Source organism: Loxodonta africana, chromosome 19, assembly GCF_030014295.1.
Source record: "Loxodonta africana isolate mLoxAfr1 chromosome 19, mLoxAfr1.hap2, whole genome shotgun sequence".
NCBI lineage: Eukaryota > Metazoa > Chordata > Mammalia > Proboscidea > Elephantidae > Loxodonta > Loxodonta africana.
The window spans coordinates 5,032,325-5,058,960 of NC_087360.1; the positions used below are offsets into that span (position 1 = coordinate 5,032,325).

The 26,636-nt window shown below is 42.9% G+C and overlaps 1 protein-coding gene across 4 annotated transcripts in view; it reads right to left on the bottom strand.

Moving 5' to 3' along the window:
- Window positions 1-8,335: 8,335 nt before the first annotated feature.
- LOC111747736 (transmembrane protein 132B) overlaps window positions 8,336-26,636 on the bottom strand; it is a 446,856-nt gene continuing 428,555 nt past the window's right edge. For 3 of the 4 annotated variants that reach the window (XM_064272049.1, XM_064272050.1, XM_064272048.1), the window contains 4 exons: window positions 20,955-21,160; window positions 17,535-17,805; window positions 15,181-15,372; window positions 8,336-14,287 (listed from right to left, as the gene is read on the bottom strand). In XM_064272049.1, coding sequence (XP_064128119.1) covers window positions 13,142-14,287; window positions 15,181-15,372; window positions 17,535-17,805; window positions 20,955-21,160 — 1,815 coding nt within the window. In that variant the 3' untranslated portion in view covers window positions 8,336-13,141. The remainder of the gene's footprint in view (window positions 14,288-15,180; window positions 15,373-17,534; window positions 17,806-20,954; window positions 21,161-26,636) is intronic. The other variant, XR_010318544.1, reaches the window with a different exon arrangement.

The following is a 26,636-nucleotide window of genomic DNA, read 5'->3' on the forward strand; positions in this document are numbered from 1 at the left end:
CAGCTGCTCCAACAACCTACCTGGCGGTAAAGGGCCACCTGCTGCAGCTGAGTTCTCTGAGTTGGCCTTCAGGATGACATAAGCTGAAGCTCCGGGTAGCAAAGGAATCTCGTTTTCCCCCAGCCGTAAATAATTACAGTATGTCATCACAGCCTGAGGGGTGTTTGCCCAACAGAGTGGAACAATATGCTGATTCCTGATCCAGCCAAAGCTTCACTGTCATTTAAACAGGGCACAGTACTTATTAAATATTAAACTCATTATCTTTCCAGCATCTTGTAATTATAAGGCTAAAGTACTGCTCAGAATATATTTGCATATGTAGGGAGCTCATCTGTATTGTTTCTGTGTGGCAAAAATGGCTGTTGATTTGACTTCTGAACCTGGGCACCAAGATACGGGGAAGGGGATGAAATAATGTGTTTCTGCTTCAAAGCCAGCTCAGCCTTTGAGAGATACACAGCACAGAGGACCAAAGGGCAGCCAGGAAGGGTGGGAAGGTCACAGGCGTCACTTGTGATGCATCCTTAATCTGGGGGTGGGTTTAAAGACATTTACCCTTTCTGCTGCCAAGTTAGTCAACAGATGAAAAGCCGCTTCAGAATTCCCCAAAGTTCGACACCAATCACAGCAGGAATGCCGGGCCAGAGATTATTACCCGACTGCAAAACTCTCCAGCTGAATTGCTAGAGTATTTCTCTAGGGCGGTTGTCTCCAAATGTTTTCATTTGTGCACTTCCGTCAGTAAAAGTGTTTGTATATGCATCCATAAGGTAGTAATGATTAGGGTAGCTGGTAGTCCTGCTCACCAAATATTTCCAGAAACGTGGTGGGCTTATAGCTCTCCGCCTGCTCAGTGTGAGTGGGGCCATGTGATTAGACCCAGCCATTGAGTTGTGATGGAGCCCTGGTGATTCAGTGGTTAAGAGCTCGGCTGCCAACCAAAAGGTCGGCAGTTCGAATCCACCAGCTGCTCCTTGGAAACCCTACAGGGCAGTTCTCCTCAGTCGTATAGGGTCACTATGAGTCGGAATCAACTTGATGGCAAGAGGTTTGGTTGTTTTTACTGAGTTGTGAGCAGAGGTGACATGCAGTGTAAGGAAGGGAAATCCGTGGTGGGCAGGCAAAAATCACAACCAGGTGTGTCATCCTACCCCTTCCAGCATGGTCCAAGCCACCATGATTTCCAAACTCTTCAGGATCCTAGAGCTCCCATAACAAAGTCCTACCAACTGCGTGGCTTATAAGAACAGAAATGTATTCTCTCACAGTTCTGGAGTCTGGAAATCCAAGTCCATGCTCTCTCTGAAGGCTGAGGGAAAGAATCCTTCCTCACCTCTTCCCAGCTTCTGGTGGCTCCCAGCAATCCTTGGTGTTCCTTGGCGTGCACTCCAATCTCTGCCTGCATCATGACATGACATTCTCCCCTTTGTCCCTGTGTCTTTTTGTTCTTCTTCGTATAAGGACACCAGTCATTGGATTAGAACCCACACTGCTCCAGTATGACCCCATGCTGACTGATTACCTCTACGAAGATCCTATTTCCAAACAAGGTCATACTCACAGGTGCCAAGAGTTAGAACTTCAACATATATTTTGGGGGACACAATTCAATCCATAACACCTGTCCTCATCACCCAGAAAGAGAGAATTCCCATGGCTTACTAACTCACTTTGTTTAGGTCCATGCTCACCAGGCAGCTCAGCAGTGGTCCTCTGCTGATCGCTCCCTTTTCAGCTCCCATCACCACCACCAGGCACTTCCTGTTTTTGGGGTGTTAGGCCCCAACCTTTTTTCTTCTATAATCCTTGTGGTTTTGATTGCGGGATTTTGTGTAATGGTGATTTTTAGGGATGTGTATGTTACATTATAGCAGAACTGAGTGTATTCTAGTACACACTAAAATAAATATATACCTTCTAAAATTGATCAGTCCCTGGAGAAGGACATCATGCTTGGTAAAGTGGAGGGTCAGTGAGAAAAAGACCCTCAACAAGATGGATTGACACAGTGGCTGGAACAATGGGCTCGAGGTTAACAACAATTGTGAGAATGCGCAGGACCAGGTAGCGTTTTGTTCTACTGTACATGGGGTCGCTATGAGTCGGAACCAACTTGACAACAACTACAACTGTGCACGCGTATTTTCATCACATACCAACTAAAGTCATTCTGGACACCAGCAGTAGCACCTGTATCACGCCTAGGAAAAATATAGCCATAGGAGATGACATTAATTTTAAGTATATTTTAAAGTTCCCAGCCTTCTCTCTTTAACCTAGTCCATATACTTGGTGAATTTCACATCTCCTCCATTTCTTGGCAATATTGTCTCGACTGAAGTCACACTGCTGAGTAGACGCTGGAGGGAGAGTGAGTGCAGAGCACCCAGCATTGTAGCTGTCCCACCAGCCAGGTCAGAGGAGCCTCTTAAGCCAGTTTTATTTTCTGTTGTCTTACTGCCTTCTACACCTTTAGTTTTCCCAGATCCATGAGCCCAGTATCAAGGTTAGTATTGTCCTCTACTGTCCCATCGGTCAAGGCTGTGGATGTTTTGGCTCATTATTTGGCATTTCATACACATGGAAATACTCTTCTCAACATGAAAAACAATCTGGAATTTTCCTTCTTTGTTCTTTTTTTTAATGTTAACATTCAATAAATCACACTGGGGTTTTAATACCTAGAATATTGTAGCCCAAGGTAACGCGAAAATGTTAAAGAGTATTTAATCTTTCAACCACATTCATTATTACAAATAGTTAGAACAGTACTTTTAATAGTCAGAATTGAACAGTATCCTCTGTTCCATAATTTACTAATAGGTCTCTTTGTGTTTGGGCCTTGTCTGAACACACACTTTATCACCAGATGGGCGACTCCAGAATCTCTTTGCTCACACCGTTATCAAGGCCTCCCGTCATGCGTTTTCTGGGAGGCACTGATTTGGGAATTCAAATGGTCGCTGGAACCAGGGCTCTCTCAAGACCTCTGGTAAATCCCAAACACCTTTCCATTTGGAGGTTCCACTCCAAGCACATCAAACATTTATAATACAACCATATGTAAATATGGAATGTAATTTTTGAGTAAAATTATTATTTTGTTTCTAAAATTGTCTGGCTTTAAAACAAAAAAAAAAAACCCATTGCCATCAAGTTGATTCCGACTCTAGCGGCCCTATAGGACAGGGCAGAACTGACCAATAGAATTTCCAAGGAGTGCCTGGTGGATTCAAACTGCTGGCCTTTAAGTTAGCAGCTATAGCACTTAACCGCTACACCACCAGGGTTTCCTAGTAACTCATTATTACCTACAATTGCTTACAATTTCTTAGTGATCGTTGTACACATTGAGAAATTCTTGCAAAGTTAGAAAATTTCACCATGAATTATTTTCAAAGGTCAAGAAATTTTTATGGGTTCCAAGTTTAACAGTGAATGACGTTGGCATAATGTTAAGCCTTGCAAGGATTTAAATAAATCTGTAGTCATGCTGGGTTTTCTAGTTCCCTCTTCTCATACTGGAGTCTAAAGATAGAATGGCCCTTCCTGGGTAGGAGGTTAATTCGGCTTGCCATAGGGCTGGTGAAGGTCTCCACACATCCGACCCACATTTCAGATCAATGAAGGAAGGACAGGAAGTTCAGAGAAGTGAAAAATTAGAACCAAAGTCCTCTTTGCCCTAAAGATTCTCCCAGGTGCAGCACCTTTAGGCTTGGAGCAGTTATTTATGCTTGTTTTTTCTTTCCCAAGGTGCTTTAAGGGCTAGCATTTCCAGCTAAGCAGGAAGGAGTCTCTCCCAAGGGGAGATAGGGCCCACGTGGTGTGACACTGAGCACAGAAGTATGTTCCCTGCATTGACTCTCACTTTTCATCTCTCTCCATCTTTTCTCCCCTAGCATCTCAGATCACTGTCCCAATTCACACAGAAAGGGACGTTACTCACCCAGGTAGCAGACACCATTACCTGTAAACATCCAAATATACATCCCAATTCCTGATGAAGGAGGCATTGGAAAGCTCCTAGGTCATAAATGGTGTGGATAGTTTGGAAAATAAAATGGGAATACTTGGAAATACAAGTTCCCCCCTGCATTTTATGAAAAATAACCAATACACTTAGGAGTATAAATGTCAATCGTGTCCGTTAATTAATCTTGCAGGCCTAAAACAAGAATATCTGTAGGCACAATACACAAATTCATCTGAACTATTTTTAAGGCAAGTATCATTAAAAAAAATTTGGAAGACCAAAACATCCATTTTCAACAGTATTGAGCCGTATTGGATTGTGGCTCCAAGCAGGTTTCTCCGTCCAGTTCCTCTCAGGCCATGTTTGAGTCCAGATCACTGTGGACACTCACCTTGTGTTTCTTCACGTAGATTAATCTTGCTCCAAAGTGGCTTCAAACGTCTTGGAGATGGCTGCCCTCCTGAATTGTTTCACCTCATTGTTTAAAGGAGAGTCAAGGCACAGAGCATGTGTTCACAGTCCAGCTGTCCTCAGTCATTGCGGTTATTATCCTTTGCATGAAGGGGTGGGCGTTTTGTAAACACCTTTTTATGTCTAGAGTAGCCCTGGTCACAGCACTGGTTGAGAAGCTGACATGGCGTTCTGTTAACTATCACAGTGAACTAGGCAGCAGGGTCATTGGCTCAAGGCTGCCATGGCTGCCTGAGACAGCCAACCTGACGCTGTTTGGGAAAGGCGAGTGCTTTTCTGAAGGTGAATTTTGACACAGTCAGTCATCATATCTAATTCAGGCAACATGGCCATTGGAACAACTATCTATAAAGAGCAAACGTGTGGTGGGGGTCCTCCTCCTGGTTAAAATTTGCAGCGCAGTGGAGACAACATATTTAAATGTTTCAGTTATTCTGGAGTTAAATATAACACCTCCCAAGACTATGAATATGAACTGGGATTTTCGGTGCTTAAGTTAGCTTTCCTGGGACTCAAATTTCATAACGTGAATTGACTTCCCCCGGCTGGCAGGGAAAAGTCCATGAGTAAAGTTTTTGTCTCATTAAAATGCAACTTTGTAAGTTTTAAAGAAAAATGGACTCCAGGTTTTCTCCAATATTTGAACTTGCATCCCTTAACTATAGTAACTCATTGGCCACCACTGTCTTCCCACCATGGCACATTAGTAAGCCACTGTACCCTGGAATCTTGCCCTCACACTTAAATAAGCCATTCAAAAAAAAAAAATTTTTTTTTTCTCTTATTCTCAAGGTATCAGCTAAGAACCAGCATCAAGACCTAAAGACATAGCTTACCTGTAGCCTGGACCTAAGGGGTTTCTTAATCTCCTCCCTTGAACACCTATTTTAAGAAGAGATAACTTCCTGGACCCTACCAATTAATTGTTTTACTATAACAATGAATCATCCAACATGTTTTATTTCTTCATTTTCAAAATTTTTGGAAGTGCCTTTACAGATGTATTCAATATACTGTGGAACATATACAACAGCTCATACTGAAAACCATGGGTAATATAATGAGATAGATACATTATACAACCAAAAAAGTATAGAGAAGCACAATGTTATAACAACATGCTCTGTTTATAATGTCTGGTGTTTACCAGGGAACAAGACTTCGATTCGGCAAAATGGAAAGTAGGGGACCACGCTTTTTTATCAAATGCCAGACAACATTTGTTCCCACCATGTTTGTTGCCATGAAACCACCAAAGAATGCAGAGTGGCTGGGCTGTGTGGTCTTGGCTGAACATGGTACATGATCTGCAGCCAAGATCTGATTCACCTGTCTGAGAAGGGTCTGGAGCCAGGGGCTAATAATGGCTGGGATATAAATTTAAATTATAGGAAAATAGCATGCTCTTTAGACACACATTATAGATAAGCGACTTTATAAAAAATCCTTTGCTATTGAGGACCACAGACCTGCTGGACGATACTTAGTATGTGCAAGTGAGTGTCTTTCCCCTTGGGTTTGATCATTTATTTAGTACTTAATTTCCATCCTCAGCTCCTGCCTTTTTTCATAGTTTGGGAGTTTTCTGCAGCCCACATTGATGTATGGGGCATGCTTAGAACACCACCTGCAATGGGTGTTGGGCAGAGAATTTGTTCCTGGAATCCACAAAGTACAAGTTGGTATCCTTGCTAGAAGTCCAAGTTTAGGCTCCCAGTAGAGGACACCTACAGAAAGGGAGTCACTTGGTGGTCTGTGCTAAGAGGACACACTGTGGCCCCGCCATTTGCCAGTGCTGGCATCTTTTGTCATGTGAGCTGGCTGCTGTGGAACCCACTGGACTGGTGCAACTACAGTGGTAGTAGGGCTGATGCAAATTTCCAGATGTGCCAAGTGGAGACTGGCATCGATAAGCAACAGAGAAACCGAAGTGCTGAGTACCTGGAGGGCGTGCTTATCCAGGTCTGACGTGTTTCCCCCTTGTCAGCCTACAACATTTACAGGAATGGAAGATGCTTGCACTGTGTGGTGTAGTGGTTAAGTGCTACGGCTGCTAACCAAAGGGTCGGCAGTTTGAATCTGCCAGGCGCTCCTTGGAAATTCTATGGGGCAGTTCTACCCTGTCCTATAGGGTCCCTATGAGTCGGCATCGACTCGACGGCACTGGGTTTGGTTTTGGTTTTTTTGGTGTGGGAATACACATGGATAAAATAGAGAACCTAAAATTACGATGGGGAGAGAAAACACACACAAAGCGAAGTAACTACATAGTATGGGCAATGCGTAATCCATTGTTGTAGAGTAGATTCCAACTATAGTGGCCCTATAGGATGGAGTAGAACTGCCCAATAGGATTTCCTAGGCTGCAAATCTTTATGGAAGCAGACTGCCACATCTTTCTTCAGCGGAGCAGCTAGTGGGTTTGAACCACCAACCTTTTGGTTAACAGTCGAGCACTTAACCACTGGGCCACTAGGGCCCCTTCTGGGCAGTGTCTACACTGGCATCGTGTGTTATTGCAGTCAGTGAGTCAGAATGAATTACAAAGGAAGTAACAATAAAGTAACAGATTATTTCAGCTCCAGCCTTATAATGGGAAATAGAAAATTACACATGTTCTTTGGTCAAAAGAAGAGAGGTGTCAGGGCAAAAGTGATTTAAATCGGTAGAAAATCCAGTGTCACACAAACCCTGAGTTCCCGGGGAACACCCATCCATCTCTCTGTTTGTAAAGTGCTTTATTCCAGTGGGCAGTGTCGACACATGAAAAGGCCATCCGTCCTCTCAGCTTCTGCAGCACCTAACGAGACAGCAAACCTTAAAACATAATAAAAATGTTTCATCTGAACAACTGCCCCAGAGCAACAATGAAAGCCAAAGAAAATTTTGAAGGCCTCTCACAGAACATGAGGATTGTAAAATTTTGTGAACTGACATTATTGCTTCCTTGGGCTGGGAGGACGATTTCCCTAATGGACTTCAAGGCCCTTAAATTGTAATTTCCCATCTGGAAAGTGACAGTGTCCACAGTCACAGAATAGAAGTACTGAAGTGCAAGTCAGAAAGTTTTCTACACTTTTGTGTGTTTTGTCAAATTTCTAAAAATTAACAAAACCTACCATAACCTATTTAATGTATAAAAACACAAAGAAACTAATAGGCACTAAGAATTTCAATGCCAAAAAATATTGAAATGCAGCGTTTGTTTGCATACACACACAAAAAAAAACTAAATATAAAGGGTTCATTCTTTTGCAAATCTCATCTCAAATTTTCTCCCCCTTTTCAGACCAACTGTTACTGAACAACATGCATACTGATATCTGGGAACAACTGAGGCTCAGACCTCTGACATTCCAAGGGAAAAAAGGAGAGGATGAGACAATTACCTAAAGTGCTAAGAAACAATGCTGATGGGTTTGTACAGCTGGGAGAGCATTTTGGCTCATTTGCTGCCAACGGTTCAGAGGCAGGAAAGTCTGCTGCTTTGCAGCCTTGATTCACGAAGCCAATTTCTATATTTAACCTGGTTACTTAAAGGATGTCTGTAGGGCTTGAAGAAAGACCAGGCTTGGCATTTAATACATGTCAAGCTACTGCCAAAGAGGCATCTCTTTTCATCCTAAAAGCAAGGGGTGGCATTTGCCAAAATGCCACAGATGATGCTGGCAGTTCACGAAGAACCAACTGAGCATCCGCGAAGACGTTACTAAGTAATACACTCATCAGCCTTCCAACTGAAAGGTCTACAGCTGCCTTCCAAGACCCAAGCTGAATCCCAACTGTCTTGAATTTTTCTTATGTTTCTGGAGCTCTGCCTGTCTTGGGTCCTCAGTCTCCTGAGCCATTGACCCCATACAAGCCATGCCCCTACACAGGTGCATGTAACCAAGCCATGAACAAGGAAAGACCAAAAGAGGGGGGAGGTCGAGGGCTGTCAAGAGCCACTACATCATGCATTCAGCTCTGAGTTTTGAGACAGTTTGGCCCTGGGCAGGGCACTGAGGAACACGAGACCCTCGTCCTGAGACATCAGAAAGAAGTTTTACCCAGCCTCCTAGGGGGACAAATGAGAAGGCTTTTACAGGGAAAAGTTCCTGGCAGCTTTAAGTCAACTTTTTCTTTTGGCTTCCATTTATTAATTCCGTTTATTACTGAAGGAAAGTGTTAAAATCTCTGGCTGAAAAGAAAAAATACGTAAAAATAGTCAAATCATGCAGATGCTGAAATTAAAAAGGAATTGTGTGGATAAAATAATGAAACAATTGAAGCATGTTGAAATGTTTATTTTCATGTTAAAAATGATGTTACCCTGTGGTTAGAATATGCCTTTATGCTGCAAAAAGGAAGTCACTTTATTTCTGAACTATTTTCCAAAAAAGAAAAGGGACCATCCAAAAGTCATGAAGAATAAGATGATCAGAATGTCTTGGCAGTTCCAGCAACAATTCCAACACGAGCCATGTCCTTCCCAGGTCAGAGTTCCAAAATCAGTGCATTTCACGATGTTACGTCGCGATGGTTTTCCCATCGCTGAAGATATTCGTGAGTGGGATGTCTGTACACTTAAAAGCTACAGCTTTGCATGCTTTAATTTTAAAATGTACTTATTCCAATACATCTTTCAGTATCTCAGTATATTTCCTATATTACATACAAAAATATCTGCTATCCATATTTTAGCATCACTTTTCCACCGTCCACTCTGTCCCTGTACGTACCAGATGATAGGCATTCCGTTATGCATGTATACTTTTAATGGAGGGGATGGTTGTCGAGTTTATAAACCCTTTGTTGTGTCAATACAGAGACTGAAGTGGAGACCTGGGGCCGTTTTTTAGATGATTAGAGTAGAAAACACAACGGTCCCAATGTTATGTAGGGTTCAAGTGAAAACTGCCCTCTGGTGGTTGCTGCTGGACTGAGTGGTTCTCCCCTGTTGGACACAGCCTTACTGTGGTCCCAGCATTCCAACTTGGGAAGACGCCTTTCTAAGAGTTAAGCCAGGGTGCTGATCAAAATGCACCAAGGCAGCCTTTCCAAAGCTTAGAAATTATCAAGGTACAGATGGGCCAACAAAATAATCCGTCTTTTCACCTGCATTGGTGCTTTCAAAAAGAAACTTTCTGGAACTTACCCTGGTCAGTGTGCAGTATAAAACAGCTGGGAAATCAGTTTTCTCTTCTCAGTACACAGTTTTCTGGTGCTTGCTAGGTGGCATTCTTCTGGGGGAAACTTCGACCGTCTTCTGTTTGCTTTCTCTCAAATGCCACACACCTGTGTGTTTAAGCTCTGGTTTTCTCATGTGCCAGTTGCTTCTCCATCCCTCTGTTCTGGCCTTTAAAGCAGAATATAAGGACCTTGGGAGCCATCATCTCACATCTCAAGTGGCTCAGGTAGTGTGGTCCCCATGTCACGTCTGAACCTCTCACCATGAGACCACAGCTGACAGCCTGGCGTCCTCTCAAGAGGCCGGTGTTGCCTCTGGAAGAGTCTAGATGTTCTGTTCTTATGGAAAAGGAAGGGACTTCATAAATGTGCTTTAGTTCAGACTATTTACTCAGACCAATAATTTGGATACCTCGGCCACAAAACCCTGGAAAATTCGGGCAAATGCATGTCCATCAAGGAACTGGATTTCAAGGCTAAATAGTGTATTTTTTCCTACATTTTAGTTTAGATATTTTGGGGCATGGTGCCTATTAGTTTAAAGTCACTAGTTGGAAGACAAAGTGATATAACCCATGATGTCTAATCAGCAGGAAATGTTTAGACCAGATCAAACATCAGTGGAATTCCATCAAACTGAATAGCGTCCATGACAAATCTGAGAGTAATTGAAAGTCACTGTGGATTCCCACTAAATATCTTATTCTCTGGCTCTTCAGTGCTCACACACACAAACGCACATGTACACGGATGTCTGTGAGTATGTGTGCAGGCTCCATGGCAAAAGGGAGCCCTTCCCCCAGCCCTTCCATTTGCTTTTTATTTTGAATGGACTGAGTTTTAACATAAGTGAGCACAGGTGACTGACTGCACAGCGGGTGTCACTCTGGGCGACCCTAATATATGGACCGGAGGCACCTTTAGGGCAGTGGTCTCCAGCTCTGCACAGAAACCACGGCCACATTCTAACACTCCCAACTTGCTCCATGCACCAGGTCACCCACCCACTTCACAGAAAATGCTCTCATCTGCTGCCTTAATAATGCTCTTTTGCCTCCCCCACAAAATGACACCCGACACAAAGTCTCATGTTACCCATAGGAGGCAGCCTGCTGTGTAAGACTCACCGTCATTTTAGTTGAGATACTTCTTCCGTTTCAGAAATGAGTCTCCATTATGTCTGAGATGTTGAGGATACAAATGGAGAACGAACTGAAAATGTCTCACAGCAAGAGCAGGACTCCCTTGGCTAGCTATGTTCTCATTTGCACATCGACATCCCTGTGGCCCTACACACTTGGATTTGAGCTACTTCTCACCAAACCTTTTAAAAATCACTGGGGTTACCTTTGACCACCTAGGAAGCTCTTCCCAAAAGGTGTTGGTCATCTGTCTACAAATGCCTTTTGCCAAAAAAAAAATCCTTTGCAGCCAATACCTTGGGTCTCTTGGTTTCATTCCCTAGACACATAGAAAGATTTTTGGAACTTTATCAACTTGAGTTCCTAGCCCCCATTCTAACACTTGCAGAACCATCTCAATGCCTGCCCCTGGAGGTCAGTCCCACTTCACCTGTAATGTGTGCACTGTTGACAAACACAGTATGGTCCTATGGGCAGGAGATCTACAAAGAAAGAACTGTGGGGCTGCCAATGCAACAGAACACCAGAGCGGGGCTGGGCTGTGCTGTCCCACTTATGGGAGCCTGTAATGAGAGGGCAGTTGAACTCCTGCTTTTGAATAAACCCAGTAAACCAAACCCATTGCTGTCAAGTTAATTTTGACGCACAGCAACCCTACAGGACAGAGCAGAACTGCCCCATAGGGTTTCCAAGAAGCCCCTGGAGCTTTGGTTAGCAGCTGAAGCTCTTAACCACTATGCCACCAGGGTTTCTTGCTTTTGAATAGCTCAGTCATGAGTCATTTGAGGTCATGAAGCTGCTTCCTGTAGGTCCTTCCTACTCTTAGTCCTTAAAATCCTGTGTCTTAGAGATGCAAATAGCTCAACCAAGCTGACCAGGAGGAATTTTGGTCCACTTTCTACTTTTCTAGCTATCCCATCTTAATAAATAAAAGTTTTGTCATACTTCCTGATCTGCAGTTCTTGCTTTGCTTGAGACCATTCACAGTGTTCTTTAAATAAATAACATTTTCTATTTGAAAATTATGCAGGAATGGTTTGTTTTGTTTTGTTTTTGTTTTTTCTCTCTCTTGCCACTTTGGTTTTCCAGTCATTGGCATCTTTCATGACAACTGCTTCTTGTGCTCTGGAACAGCTCTTTCTTTTTATGTTTTTTTTTAAAGAAACCCATTGCTTTTGGCCATCAGGGGACACCCCGTGAAGGTTTTATCTCTGCCAGAATCGTGATGGAGGAATTTTTTTGTTTTTTGGTCATTGTATAGATGGGTTTCTATATGCTGTTGAGTTGAAACATCATTCTACTTATTCTTTTTATTTTTGTTCTGGTAAAACGGAAAGTTTAATCTGCAGCTATTTTCCTAGACAATTTCCTTTCTGTGTATATCAACTCGACTCTTAGATTCAAGTTTGGATAATAAATTGTGTTAGCTACAAAGCACTTGTATAAATACAGCTATTTTGAGGCTTTTTGCCCTCAGAAATGACACTCCAGGAGTTCCCCAGGAATTTCCAACAAGCAGAGGATAAAAATAAAACTGTTTGTGATTCACAGCTTTTCTCGGAAATTTTCAAGCTTCATGTAGACAATTGTAAAGAGATGGCCCTGTCTCGCAGTACATTAACATTTTAAGAAAAACCCCTTGTCCAAGTCTGATACGAGAAAGTTCAACCAGGAAAAGAAGAAATGACAGAGTGAGGATCAGCTCTGTAGCTACTGTACACCGCACAGTGAATTGTGAACAACTGGAGAAAAGCTAACATTCTGTCTGAACACCCAGGAAGTAACATGACATGGCGAATCCCAGTGAATACAACTCAGAGGTAAATCAAACAGATCTCAAAGGAAACACTGAAATTTCTTCTCTTCATGTTTCAAAAGATTCCATAGGTCAAAGGAACCAGGTGCAGGCGCAAATGTATATAAAAATAACGAGCAGTGCTCATAACAAATAAGGAGAGCTACATTCAGTTATCTTTCACAAAGGTCTAATCTCAGGCCAAGGGCAAGAAATGTCCACTGTGCTTTAAAAGGTCTAGGAATAGAAAAATCAACACCCAAATCTTTTCTAATTCTAAACGGCTGTTTGTCATGAGATGACTAACAATGTCTGTTTGTCTGTGGGGTCAGGTTTATTATTATATTTGCACTTAGCTAGTACCAGGCAGGATAGAAAACAGCTGTCTTAGAATTTCCCCAGTACCTACAGGTGGGCTCTTTTACAGGCATTTCCCAACTTATAACCCAGATGTGTTAGCTCTCCTGACCTCACCAGACCGCCACAAATGAAGCTTTGTTAAATCATCCCCTATTGCTGATGACATTCACTGCTCCACCACTCAGGAAACAGAAGGCATAAAGGTGAATACAAACATAAGAAAGGAGTTTACATCTGGTCTTGCAGTCTTTCCATGTAGTCTCTAAAGTCCTGGGAGTCCCCCAGCCCCATATCTTGGCAGACCCACTTAATGTTGTCATCACTGTCAAAAAGGATGGAGTTGGTGTACGGGCCGCCATCCTCCGGGAGAATGGTGGTGTAGGAAGTAAACTTGACTCTCTTCCTCTTTGGGCCCGAAGGATTGAGAGTTTCATTTTTCATTTCCTTCTCATACACATAGTCAGAAGGTCTGAGTAGTTGGCTATGGAAAGTCTTCTGGGAACTGCCGTTCAGAAGGAAGTTCCTCTCCTCGAACTGCAGCCCCCTGTCTATCATGGTCGTGCACTCCTCCGATGGGAGTGTGATGTCAACGGGGTTCTCCAAAAGTTCTACTTCATTCCCAAGCCAGACCCAGTCGTGGGAGTGGGGGATGTTGCCTTGCTCGCTCACAGCAAACCTTTTGTGTCTGTATTTCCAAGCAAACGCCACACAGTTGATTAAGAAGACCAAAATGGCCAGACAGAAGACACAGAGCAGGGCGTACATGCCAATCTCCAGGTCAGTTAGCCCCCTTGAGGTCACTGTAAGGTCACTGGGATTGTTGGGTTCTGGTAACTTCCCCTGAGTGGGGAAGCTGGTGAAGGCATCTAGACCACCACTCTTGCGTAACTTATCCTTTCCACCCACGGGAGACTGTGGGGTTGTGCTCTTGTTGGTGCCTTCCTCTTGGCCAACAGATGCACCATGTTGGAACCACTCCTGAACTGCTCTCTCCTGGTTTCCTTCACGCTCTATGGAATTACTGAGATGGCCTTTATATTCCCGATTTATGCCCTCAATATCATTGGTGCCTCCTTGGTGTTCATCAATATTTGGTTCAAATTTGACCTTGACATTTCCTTTACCCACGGCGAGAACACTCTTTCTCTTGGTCTTCTGACAAGGTTCACTTATCATCATTTCTAACTTAATCAAGGGCCCTTGGCCTTCACCCTCTGCAACTACAACTGGCCATTTGGACTGAAGGGTTGGCTGGACAGACACCACCATTTCATCCAATGATGAGACAGTAACTGAAAAATCCTTGGAATCATAAATGTCTAAAGGTGTCACCGAACCATCACTGAATAAAATCCAAGAACTGACTATTGCTTCCTAAGAAAAACGAAACCAAAGCATTATGTTATAATCAGGTTCCATCAAATTTGCACACATAAATATGATTTCCTAGATACTATTCTTTAAAAATACAGACTAGGAAGAATAACCTCCTATGTTTTATAATCTCGAACAGTTTCTGCCATGACTTGAACCAGCAACAATAATACACTATAGCTCCATTCATGTAAGGAACAAATAATATACTTTAATGAATTAATTTACTGCATGCCACACAACAGAATTTGACTTTGGCCTTTCCAAAAACATTTGAAAGACCAGGCAATTTATCTGAATCAATTTCAGGTGCAACTAATCAGGTGGCTGCTCAAGATAATATCACTTTGAACATTCTTTATTAGGAAGCCAGTGCTGATGAAGCAAAACATGGATGGTGGAAGGAAGCACTTGGGGAAGATGCATTAGGAGGCTGGCTTGCTTGAAAGACACCGCAACCCCGGTATCTGTAAAAACGATTTGCTCAAAGTTTACAGATGGAGGAGAGTTTTAGAGCCGACAATACTTGCAGTAAACAGTTTGGTGCCTATTAGCCATGCTTGTTCAAGTGACTAAAATTGAATTTTCAAGTATCAAAAGCCACCTGCTTTGGCAAAAGTGGACACACGTGACCATCCTTCAGTCATGGTCTAGCGGCAGACTGTGCCTGGCACACATAACCCCCCTGGAAAGCAAATGGCCCCTGGACACGTGGTCTGTCCATACATAAGAGGAAACTTTATCTCAGACAAGACAGACTGGACAAGAAGCAGGAAGAAGCTTCTAGAGCCACAGTCCCAGCTGCAATGCTCTACTGATCTCCTTGCTGTACCTGATATGAGAGAGAAGGCGTTTCAACTGACCATAGACACAGGGGCCCCTGCAAATCTTACCTGCTGTGGGGCTTGAAGAACATCCTGGGCAGCCACTGTTGAGACGATGGCTCTTCTGTCTGCTCTGTGAGGCTGCAGGGAGAGAGAAAGGCCAGCCACCAGCTGCACGCCCAGGTCCGCGATGGTGACACGGTCATCCAGGACAATCACTGTCTTCTCAGCCAGGATGGAGTCAGAGAGAGGCGAGAGGACCTTCAAAGGTAATGAGAAAGCTCTGGTCTCTGCTCCATATAACCATTTTAAACTCCTTAATTGATGTTTCCACCAAAGCGTTCTCCAATTCTCTGCTAAATGAACGCACTTATAGAGAAGGTTCAGCAAAGTGCCAGGCCACTGTTCAATTACACTTGCCAGTCGAATGAGGAATTTTACAAAGATCACCCTGATGCATTTTCTTTCCTTTGATTCATAGGATGTTATTAGCAGTGTATTTTATGAGAAGAGTTTGATTTAATGTAGGGACAGTAACTTAAAATTGTCCGTTTTGGCACCGGGCATGAAAAGAGTAACATTTTCCCAACAACTAATATTTATGCCTCAAAAATAGCAGAACTGGGTTTAAAACTGTTTAAAGGAATGGCGCTCACCCATCTCCTCCTGCTCATATTCCTTCCCGTGGGCAATGAGATGTTCATTAGGGGACAATATTGATCATCGTGTGGGCTGCTGTGCCGTCTTTGGATAAACCAGTTTAATAGAGTGGGAAAGAGAATCTTAATGTCTTAAGGATCCATCCTTCCTAATTTATGTAATCTACAACTAAGGTGACCAAAGCCTGGAGAGGAATATGTGCAGGCAGAATTTCCGGAATGCCACCCCCCAAAGATGTCCCGGTACTTGTAAGTACAATGAGAAATCATTTCCATGATTATGCTACATGGTGGCAGAGTTGGCCTTAATACACAGTGACAACCTTGGATCATCCAGGTGGGTGATCACACAGGCCCTAAAAAGTGGAGAGCTTTCTCTGACGAGTGGCAGAGGGGAAGTCTTGATGAGAAGGGTGTGATGCTTGAGTTTAAACTCAGTGGGGATGGAGGGGACCCATGAGAAGGAACGTAGGTGGCCTTTAGGGCACAGAGTGGACCCCAGCTGAGAGCTAGTAAGGAATTAGAGACCTCAGTCTTGCAAATGTAGGGAACTGCATTCTGCCAGCGTCCTGGACAAGCTTAGAAGCAAAGTCTTCCCCAAAGCCCACAGGTGAGAGTCCACCTGGGCCACACATACACACACATTTGCACACACACTCACAATACACGTACACACAGACACACACAGAAGTGTGCGTACACACACGCGTACACACACACACAGTTCTACATAGAAACATCTACCTGCATGCTCATGAATACAGACTAATATTAAGGTAGAGCAGAACAGAACAAGGAGATACTGCGTGGTTTAAAGTGAGCAAAGGTGTGCATCAGGGCTGTATCCTTCACCACATTTATTCAATCTGTATGCTCGGCAAACAATCCGAGAGGCTAGACTATACGAATAAGAACATGGCATCAGGATTGGAGGAAGACTCATTAACAACCTGCATTATGCAGATGACACAACCTTGCTTGGTGAAAATGGAGAGGACCTGAAGCACTTGCAGATAAAGATCAATGACTAGGGCCTTCAGTATGCATTACAACTCAACATAAAGAAAAGAAAAATCCTCACAACTGGACCAGTAAGCAACATCACGATAAATGGAGAAAAGACTGAAGTTGTCAAGGATTTCATTTTACTTGGATCCACAATCAATACCCATGGAAGCAGCAGTCAAGAAATCAAACTACACATCGCATTGGGCAAATCTGCTGCAAAAGACCTCTTTAAAGTATGCAAAAGCAAAGATGTTACTTTAAGGACTAAGGTGCACCTGACCCAAGTCACGGTGTTTTTAATGGCCTCGTATGCATGTGAAAGGTGGACACTGAATAAGGAAGATCAAAGAAGAATTGACACCTTTGAATTCTTGTGTTGGGGAAGATTGTTGAATATACCATGGACTGCCAAAAGAAGGAACAAATCTGTCTTCAAAGAAGTACGACCAGAATGCTCCTTAGAAGGATGGTGAGACTTCATCTCATATACCTTGGACATATTATCAGGAAGGATCAGTCCCTGGAGAAGTACATAATGCTTGGTAAAGTAGAGGGTCAGCAAAAAAGAGGAAGAACCTCAACGAGATAGACTGACACAGTGGCTGCAACAATGGGCTCAAGCATACCAAGAATCATGAGGATGGCACAGGACAGGCAGTGTGGTACACAGGGTTGCTATGAGTCGGAACCAACTCGGTGGCACCTAAGAGCACCTAACAGCAACAGGGCAAGTGGCAAGGGGTGAGTTGATCGTACCTGCACAGTGGTTATTCCTGGCTCCCGACCAACCAGGGTCCTACCATCCTGTAACTTTGCAATTTTCGGCTCTTCCACCTTCATGAAATCAGTCACAAGGTCTGTGATGTCAAACTGCCAGTCAGGGCCCAGCATATAGGTCAGCTGACCCAACTCCGGCAACTCTGCCACAAACTGGGTCAGGACCCGGGCCATGGCGTGCTGGTACTGCAGGGAGCACCCTCTGCCTTTCTTCTCCTCATCTTCTTCATCGTCACTCTCCCGGGTGGGCCTGGAACACAAACACCCAGAACAGAGTAAGCATCACCATTGTTAAGAGTCATGTAGCCCATTTTTCAGACGTGATACGACTGTGCAGGATGGAATAAACTGGCTTTTCTCCTGGCAGATCTGCTCATAGATCAACTCATCACCACGTCCCTTCAGTCAATACACTCCTTTTGGTGATTAGTGGGCACCACGAGTGCTGCTATGAACTTGGACACAGGAGACAAGACATCCCCTGCCTCCCAACATGGCCCTGTGCAGTAGGAGATCCAGGCCCCACACAGGCAGAGGCTGTGTCTGTGCCCTCTGCATTCTGGAAAGCTGTCATTTCAAAACCATTCCCCGTATGGGACTGATTCCGAATTTTGAGTCTAGTGGAACAAGTGTGAGATTCTGGGTCAGAAGAGCTGCTGAGAGTCTGTGATGTTTACAGTTGTGTGTCAACTTGGCTGAGCCGTGATTCTCAGTGGTTTAGCAGTTATGATGTAGTTTGGCAGTTATGTAATGATGTAATCAAGTCCATAATGAGATCTACTACAAACAGCCAGTCAGTTGAAAGACAGCTTCCTTAGGAGTGTAGGCTGCCTCTAGTATATACAGGGATATTCCAGCAAGGCTCTTATTCTGGATCCTGCATCTGGCTTGTCATCATCTGACCTCTGGTTCTTGGGACTTGAACTAGCAGCTTACCTGCCGATCTTGGGATTCGTCAGCCTCCACAACATGTGAGTGAGCAGCCTGCCATCTTACCTGCTGATCTTGAGATTTGTTGGCTTCCGTAGCCTGTGAGCCAGTGGCCTGCAGTGTGACCTGCCAATCTTGGGTTTGTCAGCCCCTGCAGCAATGTGAGTCAGAAGAAGCCTCCAGCCTGACACCTGACCCATGGACTTGGGACCTGCCAGTCTCTATAACCATGTGAGCCATTTCCTTGAGATAAATCTCTCTCTCTCTCTCTCTCTCTCTCTCTATATATATATATATATATGCTTCATTGGTTTTCTTCTCTAGAGATCCCAGCCTTAGAGTTCTCTTTCCACACCTACCTATGTGACCTGTGTCTCCTATAAGCTCTATCAGTTTCTCCTTCATGTATTCTGAAGTTCAGTTATTTGCTGCATTAACATTTAGGATCTCAAAGTCTTCTTGGTGGATTGATCCTTCTATCATTATGTAATGTCCCTCTTTGTCCATAGTAATTTTTTTTACTCTGAAATCTAATTTATCTGTTATTTACATACCTGCTTTTTTTTCTTTTAATGTTTTCATGCTATATCTTGTTCCATTCTTTGACTTTCAACACACTGAAGTTGTTATTGAAGGTAGTTTCTTATAGGCAGCATATAGCTGAGTCCTGTTTTTCATTCATTCTTCCAGTCTCTGTCTTTTAATTGGTGTATTTAGACTATTCACATTTAAAGTAATCATTGATCTGCCATTTTATTACCTTCCGTTTGTTCTGCCTGTATTCTGTTCCTGTTTCTCTTTTATTGCCTTTCTGTGAATTACTTGAACATTTTTTAGAGTTCTATTTACATAAACTTATAGTATTTTTTTTAGCCTATCTCCTTGTAGAGTTTTCCTAATGGTTGCTCAAGGCATTATAATATACATGCATAACTTATCACAGCCTACTGAGACCAGTGTTTCACCACTTTGAATGAAATGCTGATACCTTGCTTCCATTTGGTTCCCTTTATACTTTTAATATATAATTGTTTTAAGTACTTCCTCTAGGTACTTTAAGGATGACATCAGACGATGCTATAATTTTTGCCTCAGCCATCAAATATTAGAAATGTGTGAGGAGAATCGATTTATCTCTACTTTACCCATCCATCATCCTTCTTTCCATTCTAAGTTCCCAAACCTGCTCCTGTGCTCATTTTCTCTTTGTTTACAGTACTTCCATAGGGGTTCCATTTAAGGATGGGTCTACGTGAAACACATTCTCTTAGTTGTTCTTCATCTGAAAATATCTTACTCCCCCTTCATTCCTGAAGAATATTTTTGCCAGATATAGAATTTTCAGTTCACAGTTCTTTTCTTTCAGGACTTGCAAATGTGGTGCCACTTCCTTCTGGCCTCTGTAGTCTCAGGTGAGAAATCCACCGTTATTCAAGTGATTTTCCCTGTAAGTCAGGTGTCATTTCTTTGGATGCCTTTAAGGTTTTTTCTTTGCCTTTAGTCTTCCAAAGTTTAAGTATGATGTCTCTCGACATGCCCTTTTTTTTTTTTTTTTTTCTTTTTGGAGTGTCCTTGTTTTGTATTCCCTCAACTTTTTGAGTCTGTAGGTTTATGCCTTTCACCAAATGTGGGAAGCTTACATCTATTATTTTTGCAAATTTTTTTTTAACCCTACACTCTTTCTACCTCCTGGAGAAAACTCTCTGCTTTTAAAAGGCTCAACTCATGGGTTAGGGCTACCTGAATAATCTCCATTTATTAAAATTGACTGACTTCAGATTTTAATTATATCTAAAGAATCATTCCACAGCTGTATTAGATGGTATTTGATTGAATAACCAGAAATGACAATCTTGGAGATCCATCTTTAGAATTCTGCTTACAGCAATATATATCATTCGCTGAATTTTTGGGATAGCTCTATCCAGTAATATTTTTATCTCCAATTTGTAGATGAAGAAAGTGAGGAATAGAGAGGTTAAGTAACTTGTCCAAGGTCATGCAACCATAAGTGGCAAAGCCTAGGTTAAATATTGGGCAGCCTTATTCCAGAGTCTATACTCTTAATCATTTCACTCCACTCCCTGGATGGTGGCTGACATTCACAGGCAGGGAAACTCAGAATGAATAATGTAGGAATGAACAATAGGGAAATGGGTAATGAGAAATAATTGTATCCTAAATTCCAGGCCTTCTGTAAGGTGCTTTTCTCTATTGTTTAATCCTAACAACTACCCTATAAAGTACTATTATTATTCACATGATGATTTTCTCATGTCAGAGCGCTAGTAAGTAGCAGCATCAGATCCACCCCAGGACCAGACCATTGTTACCCACTGTGGCTGCTGCTCTATCAGGCTCTACGACCCTGAGAACCAGTATTATCACCATTACACAAAGATCTGGGCCCACAGAACACCCAATTCACAGTACTCTCTCTGGGAGCCACTCCCACCCTTGGCTCCTCACCTTCTGTTGGGGGCCACTGGGATCCTCCAGCCCTTGATCTGGCTCAGCTCCGTGTCTGAGATCTCAATCTGCAGAGGGAGCCTGGGTACCCAGACAGTGACTTCTAACTGGGACGTGAAGTGCTGGTGGGTGAAGTTCACAATCGTGTCCACTCTGCTCTTCATCTCCTTCCCATTCACAAAAATGGAATCACAGTTGTTGGAAACCTTTGGGGAGAGGTGGAATCTTGAGATGCATCAGCAGAAAAAACACAAGCAAAAAGCCCCCAGCGATGAGGGCTCATGAACTGCGACAGCCCTGATTTATTAGACACCGAGACAGCCGGAACAACGTGACTTACACACCAGGTAATTTGTAGGCACTAATTAGTGACAAATACTGATAAATGGACTCTAGGAAAGCCACTTACAATACAAAATACTGACAAGCAAAACCATAAACATAATTTAATGAAGTTACATAACCTCCGTTGCCTACTTTGTGTGTGTGTGTGTGTTTCTTTACCTTACTTTTATATGTACGCATTCCTCTACTAATCAAACCCCAGCTGCATCGTATTTTTTTCTTGCACCATATTTGAAGATGCACAAGAGGTGGCAATATGTTACTAAACAATCATTTTATTCAAGCCGTAAAAAGTATTCTTTTTGAGGAATCAAGAGAGCTGTGGGTAAAATGCTCATGAAATGCACTGGAAACATGGGTGTAATTATTTTTGCCCCATTAAACTCTACTTTTATAGAATGGAAGTGAGGACGTAGCATTTCGTTCTGGTCTCCTGACTCAGCACCTCGGCCGCATGCATTAGCAGGTGAAGAATTAGACAATTTGAGCCCCCATTTCCTTCCACATATTCCCAGTAGCCGATCAGGTGTTGATGACTTCCTCTCATGGACCATCAGTGAAATGTCATATGTGTGTCTGGGTGGAGAGGAGGAGAAAGCAAGGGTCACTTCATGTGCAGAAGAGACAAAGTGTCATATCCAATGTGACAACATCCATTGTGAGATGGGGGACACCACTTCCTGTGTCTCTTTTAAAGCAACCAGACTTTTCCAAGAATCCCCCAGAGGACTCCTGACACTTCATTGGCCAGAAGTGTCACATGACCTCCCTAAGCCAATCAGTGGTGAGGGGAATGGGATGATAATGACTGGTTTGGTGAAAGAAACACACTTCTTTTTTTTAAACATTATATATATCTCTTAGGAGAAAAAACCTCAAATAATATTCAATAGACTGAATCGCCAACGTCTCGCACCTTCTTACATTTTTTTCCATGTGGGTTATGCCTCCATTCCTGAAAGATGGAAAAAGCTCTAAGCCCCCACGTCCTCTGAAAGAATTCAGAGTGTCTCTGAATTGAGATTTCATTTCTGATGCACAGAAAGGGCCTCAAGACTTCCAAGGCTAGGTGTTTCTGATGGTGGGATGAACGTGATTCAGAGTGATTTGATGTGAGACTGGGAAGGGCAGAAGCAGGCAAAAAATAATTAGAATTTTGTACAAATGCAGGAGAGTTGAGGTGTGTACTGTGGGAAAGGCCTGGCAGTAGGCGGCAATCACCTGAGCCAGAAAGGTGTGGGCAGAACCCCCCAGTTCATCCACTGCAGCATTCTCATTGGAACCTTGTTCTCCTGAGGCAGGTATGCACACCACAGGCGGAGCAGATACAAGGCCAGGGGTGTTTAGCAATTTTATTGGACTTCACAGCAAGTATGGACTTTAGAACCTCCATGGACAGGATGAAGACCACTGCACTTCCTTCCCTCCCATCTCTTCCTCACGCCTTCATCACAGAACCTTCAACTCTGGGTGCTGAAGGAGACCCTGAGCCTGTTTGATCTGTGTCCACCTTGTAGGGGTGCAGCCCAGAGAGAATGAATTCCTGTCTTCAGAGCACAGAGAGATCCCAGCAAGTCTCAGGTTAACACTAGGCCCAGCTCAGGCCAGCGATGTTAAGAGACACCAAGGATACAAAGTGAATCAGAGTCCCAGCTAAGTGAAGGTGACAGACTTGAACACAAACCATTACAGTATCCAATGACTGGCAGGACAAAAGTGCATATAAGGCAGCCAGGCCTCGCCAATGCCTACAGGCCAGACAAAATCCAGAAGGGGGTGCTGCTCCCCCTGATTCCTGATACCTACAACATTCCAAAAAAGCTCCCATGCACCTCCTCCATCTGACCTCCACCTGCACAGATGGCACCTGTGCAGCACGGGCGGTTGATGTAGACTCTGCTTGCTGAGCCATCACTACAGAAAACAAGAAATTCTGGGTCTATGTCCCTGAGAGAAAAAGCCGAAATCATATTCAACACAGTTTGATTCTGCATCTGTAGAGAGGTGCTACAAATTTTTTTCCCTTATCAGGAGTAAACCAGCAGCCTGGGCCCAAGGTTATGACTCAGTGCAAAGGTTGTTGTTGCTCTTAGGTGCCAACGAGTTGGTTCTGACTCACATACACAGAGTGAAACCTGCCAGGTCCTGAGCCATTCTCATAATCATTGCCATGTTTCAGCTCACTGCTGAAGTTGCTGCGTCAATCCATCTTGTTGAGGGTCTTCCTCTCTTTTGCTGACCTCTACTTTACCAAGCATAATGTCCTTCTCCAGGAACTGGTCCTTCCTGATAACATGTCCAAAGTACATGAGATGAAGTCTCACCATCCTCACTTCTAAGGAGTATTATGGCTGTACTTCTTCCAAGACAAATTTGTTCATTCTCCTGGAAGTCCACGGTATATTCAATATTCTTCGCCAACTCCATAAATCAAAGGTATCCGTTCTTCTTTGGTCTTCCTTATTCATTGTCCAGCTTTTGCATGCATATGAAAAAAAACCTGAAAATACCATGGCTTGCTCAAGCACACCTTAGTCCTCAAAATGACATCTTGGCTTTTTAACCCTTTAAAGAAGTCTTATGCAGCAGATTTGCCTAATGCAATACATCATTTGATTTCTGGACTGCTACTTCCATGGGCATCAATTGTTGATCCAAGTAAATTGTATTCCTTGACAACTTCAGTATTTTCTCTGTTTATCCTGATGTTGCTTACTGGGCCCATTGTGAGGATTTTTGTTTTCTTCTTGTTGAGTTTTAATCCATACCGAAGGCTGTAGTCTTTGATGGTGATCAGTAAGTGTTTCATGTCCTCTTTGCTTTCAGCAAGCAAGGCTGTGTCATCTGCGTATCGCAGGTTGTTAATGGGTCTTCCTCCAGTTCTGATGCCACATTCTTCTTCACGCACTCCAGCTTCTCAGATTATTTGCTCAGCATACAGACTGAATTAGTATGATGAACGGATACAACCTGATGCACACCCTTTCCTGATTTTAAACCATCCGGTGTCCCTTTGTTCTGTTAAAACAGCAGCCTCTTGGTCTATGTACAGGTCCAGATGAGCACAATTAAATGTTCTGAAATTTCCATTCTTCACAACATTATCCACAATTTGTTATGATCCACACAGTCGAATGGCTTTGCATAGTCAATAAAACATGGCTAAAATATTTCTGGTATTCTCTGCTTTCAGTCAAGATTCATATGACATGAGCAATGATAATCTCTTGTTCCATGTCCTCTTCTGTATCTGGCTTGAATTTCCGGCAGTTCCCTGTCAATGTACTACCGCAAATGCTGATGGATTATCTTCAGTAAGATTTTATTTGCGTGTGATATTACCAGTATTGTTTGGTAATTTCTGTATTCTGTTGGGTCACCTTTCTTTGGAATGGGCACAAATATGGATCTCTTCCACATGATTGGCCAGGTAGCTGTCTTCCACATTTCTTGGCATAGATGAATGAGCACATCTCAATCAGTATTCCACCAGTTCCTGCAGCCTTGTTTTTCGCCAATGCCTTCAGTGCAGCTTGGACTTTTTCCTTCAGTACCATTAGTTCTTGATCGTATGCCACCTCTTGAAATGGTTGAGCATCAACCAATTATTTTTGGTACAGTGACTTTGTGTATTCCTTCCATCTTCTTTGGATAATTCCTGAGCCATTGAATATTTTCCCTATAGATAGAATCCTTCAACATTGCAACTTCAGGCCTCAATTTTTCTTCAGTTCTTTCAGCTTAAGGAAATGCCCAGAGTGTTCTTCTCTTTTGGTTTTCTAACTCCAGGCATTTCCTTTATCTTCTCAAGCCACCTTTTGAAATTTACAATTCAGTTCTTTTACTTCATCATTTCTTCCATTCGCTTTAGCTGCTCTACATTCTAGAGAAAGCATCAGAGTTTCTTCTACATACATTTTGGTCTTTTCTTTCTTTCCTGTCTTTTTCGTGACCTTTCGGTTTCTTCGTATATGATGTCCTTGATGCCATTCTACAACTCATCTGGTCTTCAGTTATTAGTGTTCAATGCATCAACACTCTCCTTGAGATGGTCTCTAAATTCAGGTGGGATGCACTCAAGATCATACTTTGGCTCTTGTGGACTTGTTTTAATTAACTTCAGCTTCAGCTTGAACTTGCATATGAGCAATTGATGGTCTGTTCTGCAGTCAGCCGCTGGCCTTGTTCTAACTGATGATATTGAGCTTCTCCATTGTCCCTTTCCACAGATGTAGTTGATTTGATTCCTGTGTATTCCATCGGATGAGGTCTATGTGTATAGTCACCATTTAGATTGTTGAGAAAAAGCATTTGCAGTGAATAATTTGTTGGTCTTGCAAAATTCAATCATGTGATCTCTGGCATCGTTTCTATCACCAAGGCCGTATTTTCTAACTCTGATCCTCCTTCGTTTCCAACTTTCACATTCCAATCACCGGTAATTATTAATGCATCTCGACTGCATATTGATCAATTTCAAACCACAGAAGTTGGTAAAAATCTTTGATTTGTTCATCTATAGTATTAGTGGTTGGTACATAAGTTTGAGTAATAGTCGTACCAACTGGTCTACCTCATAGGCATATGGATATTATCCTTTCACAGTGTTGTAGTTCAGGATAGATCTTGAAATGCTCTTTTTGATCATGAATGTGACACCATTCCTCTTCAATTTCTCACTACTAGCATAGTACACCATATGACTGTCCGATTCAAAATGGCCAATACCAGTCTATTTAAGGTCACTAATGCCTAGGATATTGATCTTTACGTGTCCAATTTCACTTCTGACAACTTCCAAGTTTCCTAGAATCATACTTCATATATCCCACGTTCCAATTATTAATGGATGTTTGCAGCTGTTTCTTTTCATTTGGAGTCATGCCACATCAGCGAATGAAGGTCCCAAAAGCTTTACTCTATCCACATCATTAAGGTCAACTCTACTTTGAGGAGGGAGTGCTTCCCCAGTCATATGTGAGTGCCTTCCAACATAAGGAGCTCATCTTCCAGCGCTATATCAGACAACGTTCCACTTGTGTGTCAGTTCCCCCACTCATCTGTCAGTCTGTCATAACGTGGTGGCTTGAGTGTTGCTGTGATGCTGGAAGCTATGCCACCGGTATTTCAAATACCAGCAGGGCCACCCATGGTGGACAGGTTTCAGTGGAGTTCTCAAACCGAGACAGACTAGGAGGGATCTGGTAGGCTAGTTCTTAAAAAATTGGCCAGTGAAAGCCTTATGAATAGCGGCAGCACACTGTCTGATATGGTACCGGTGCAAAGTTCAGCACACACATATTTGTGGGATGCTTAAAAAAAAAACTTTTTTTTTTT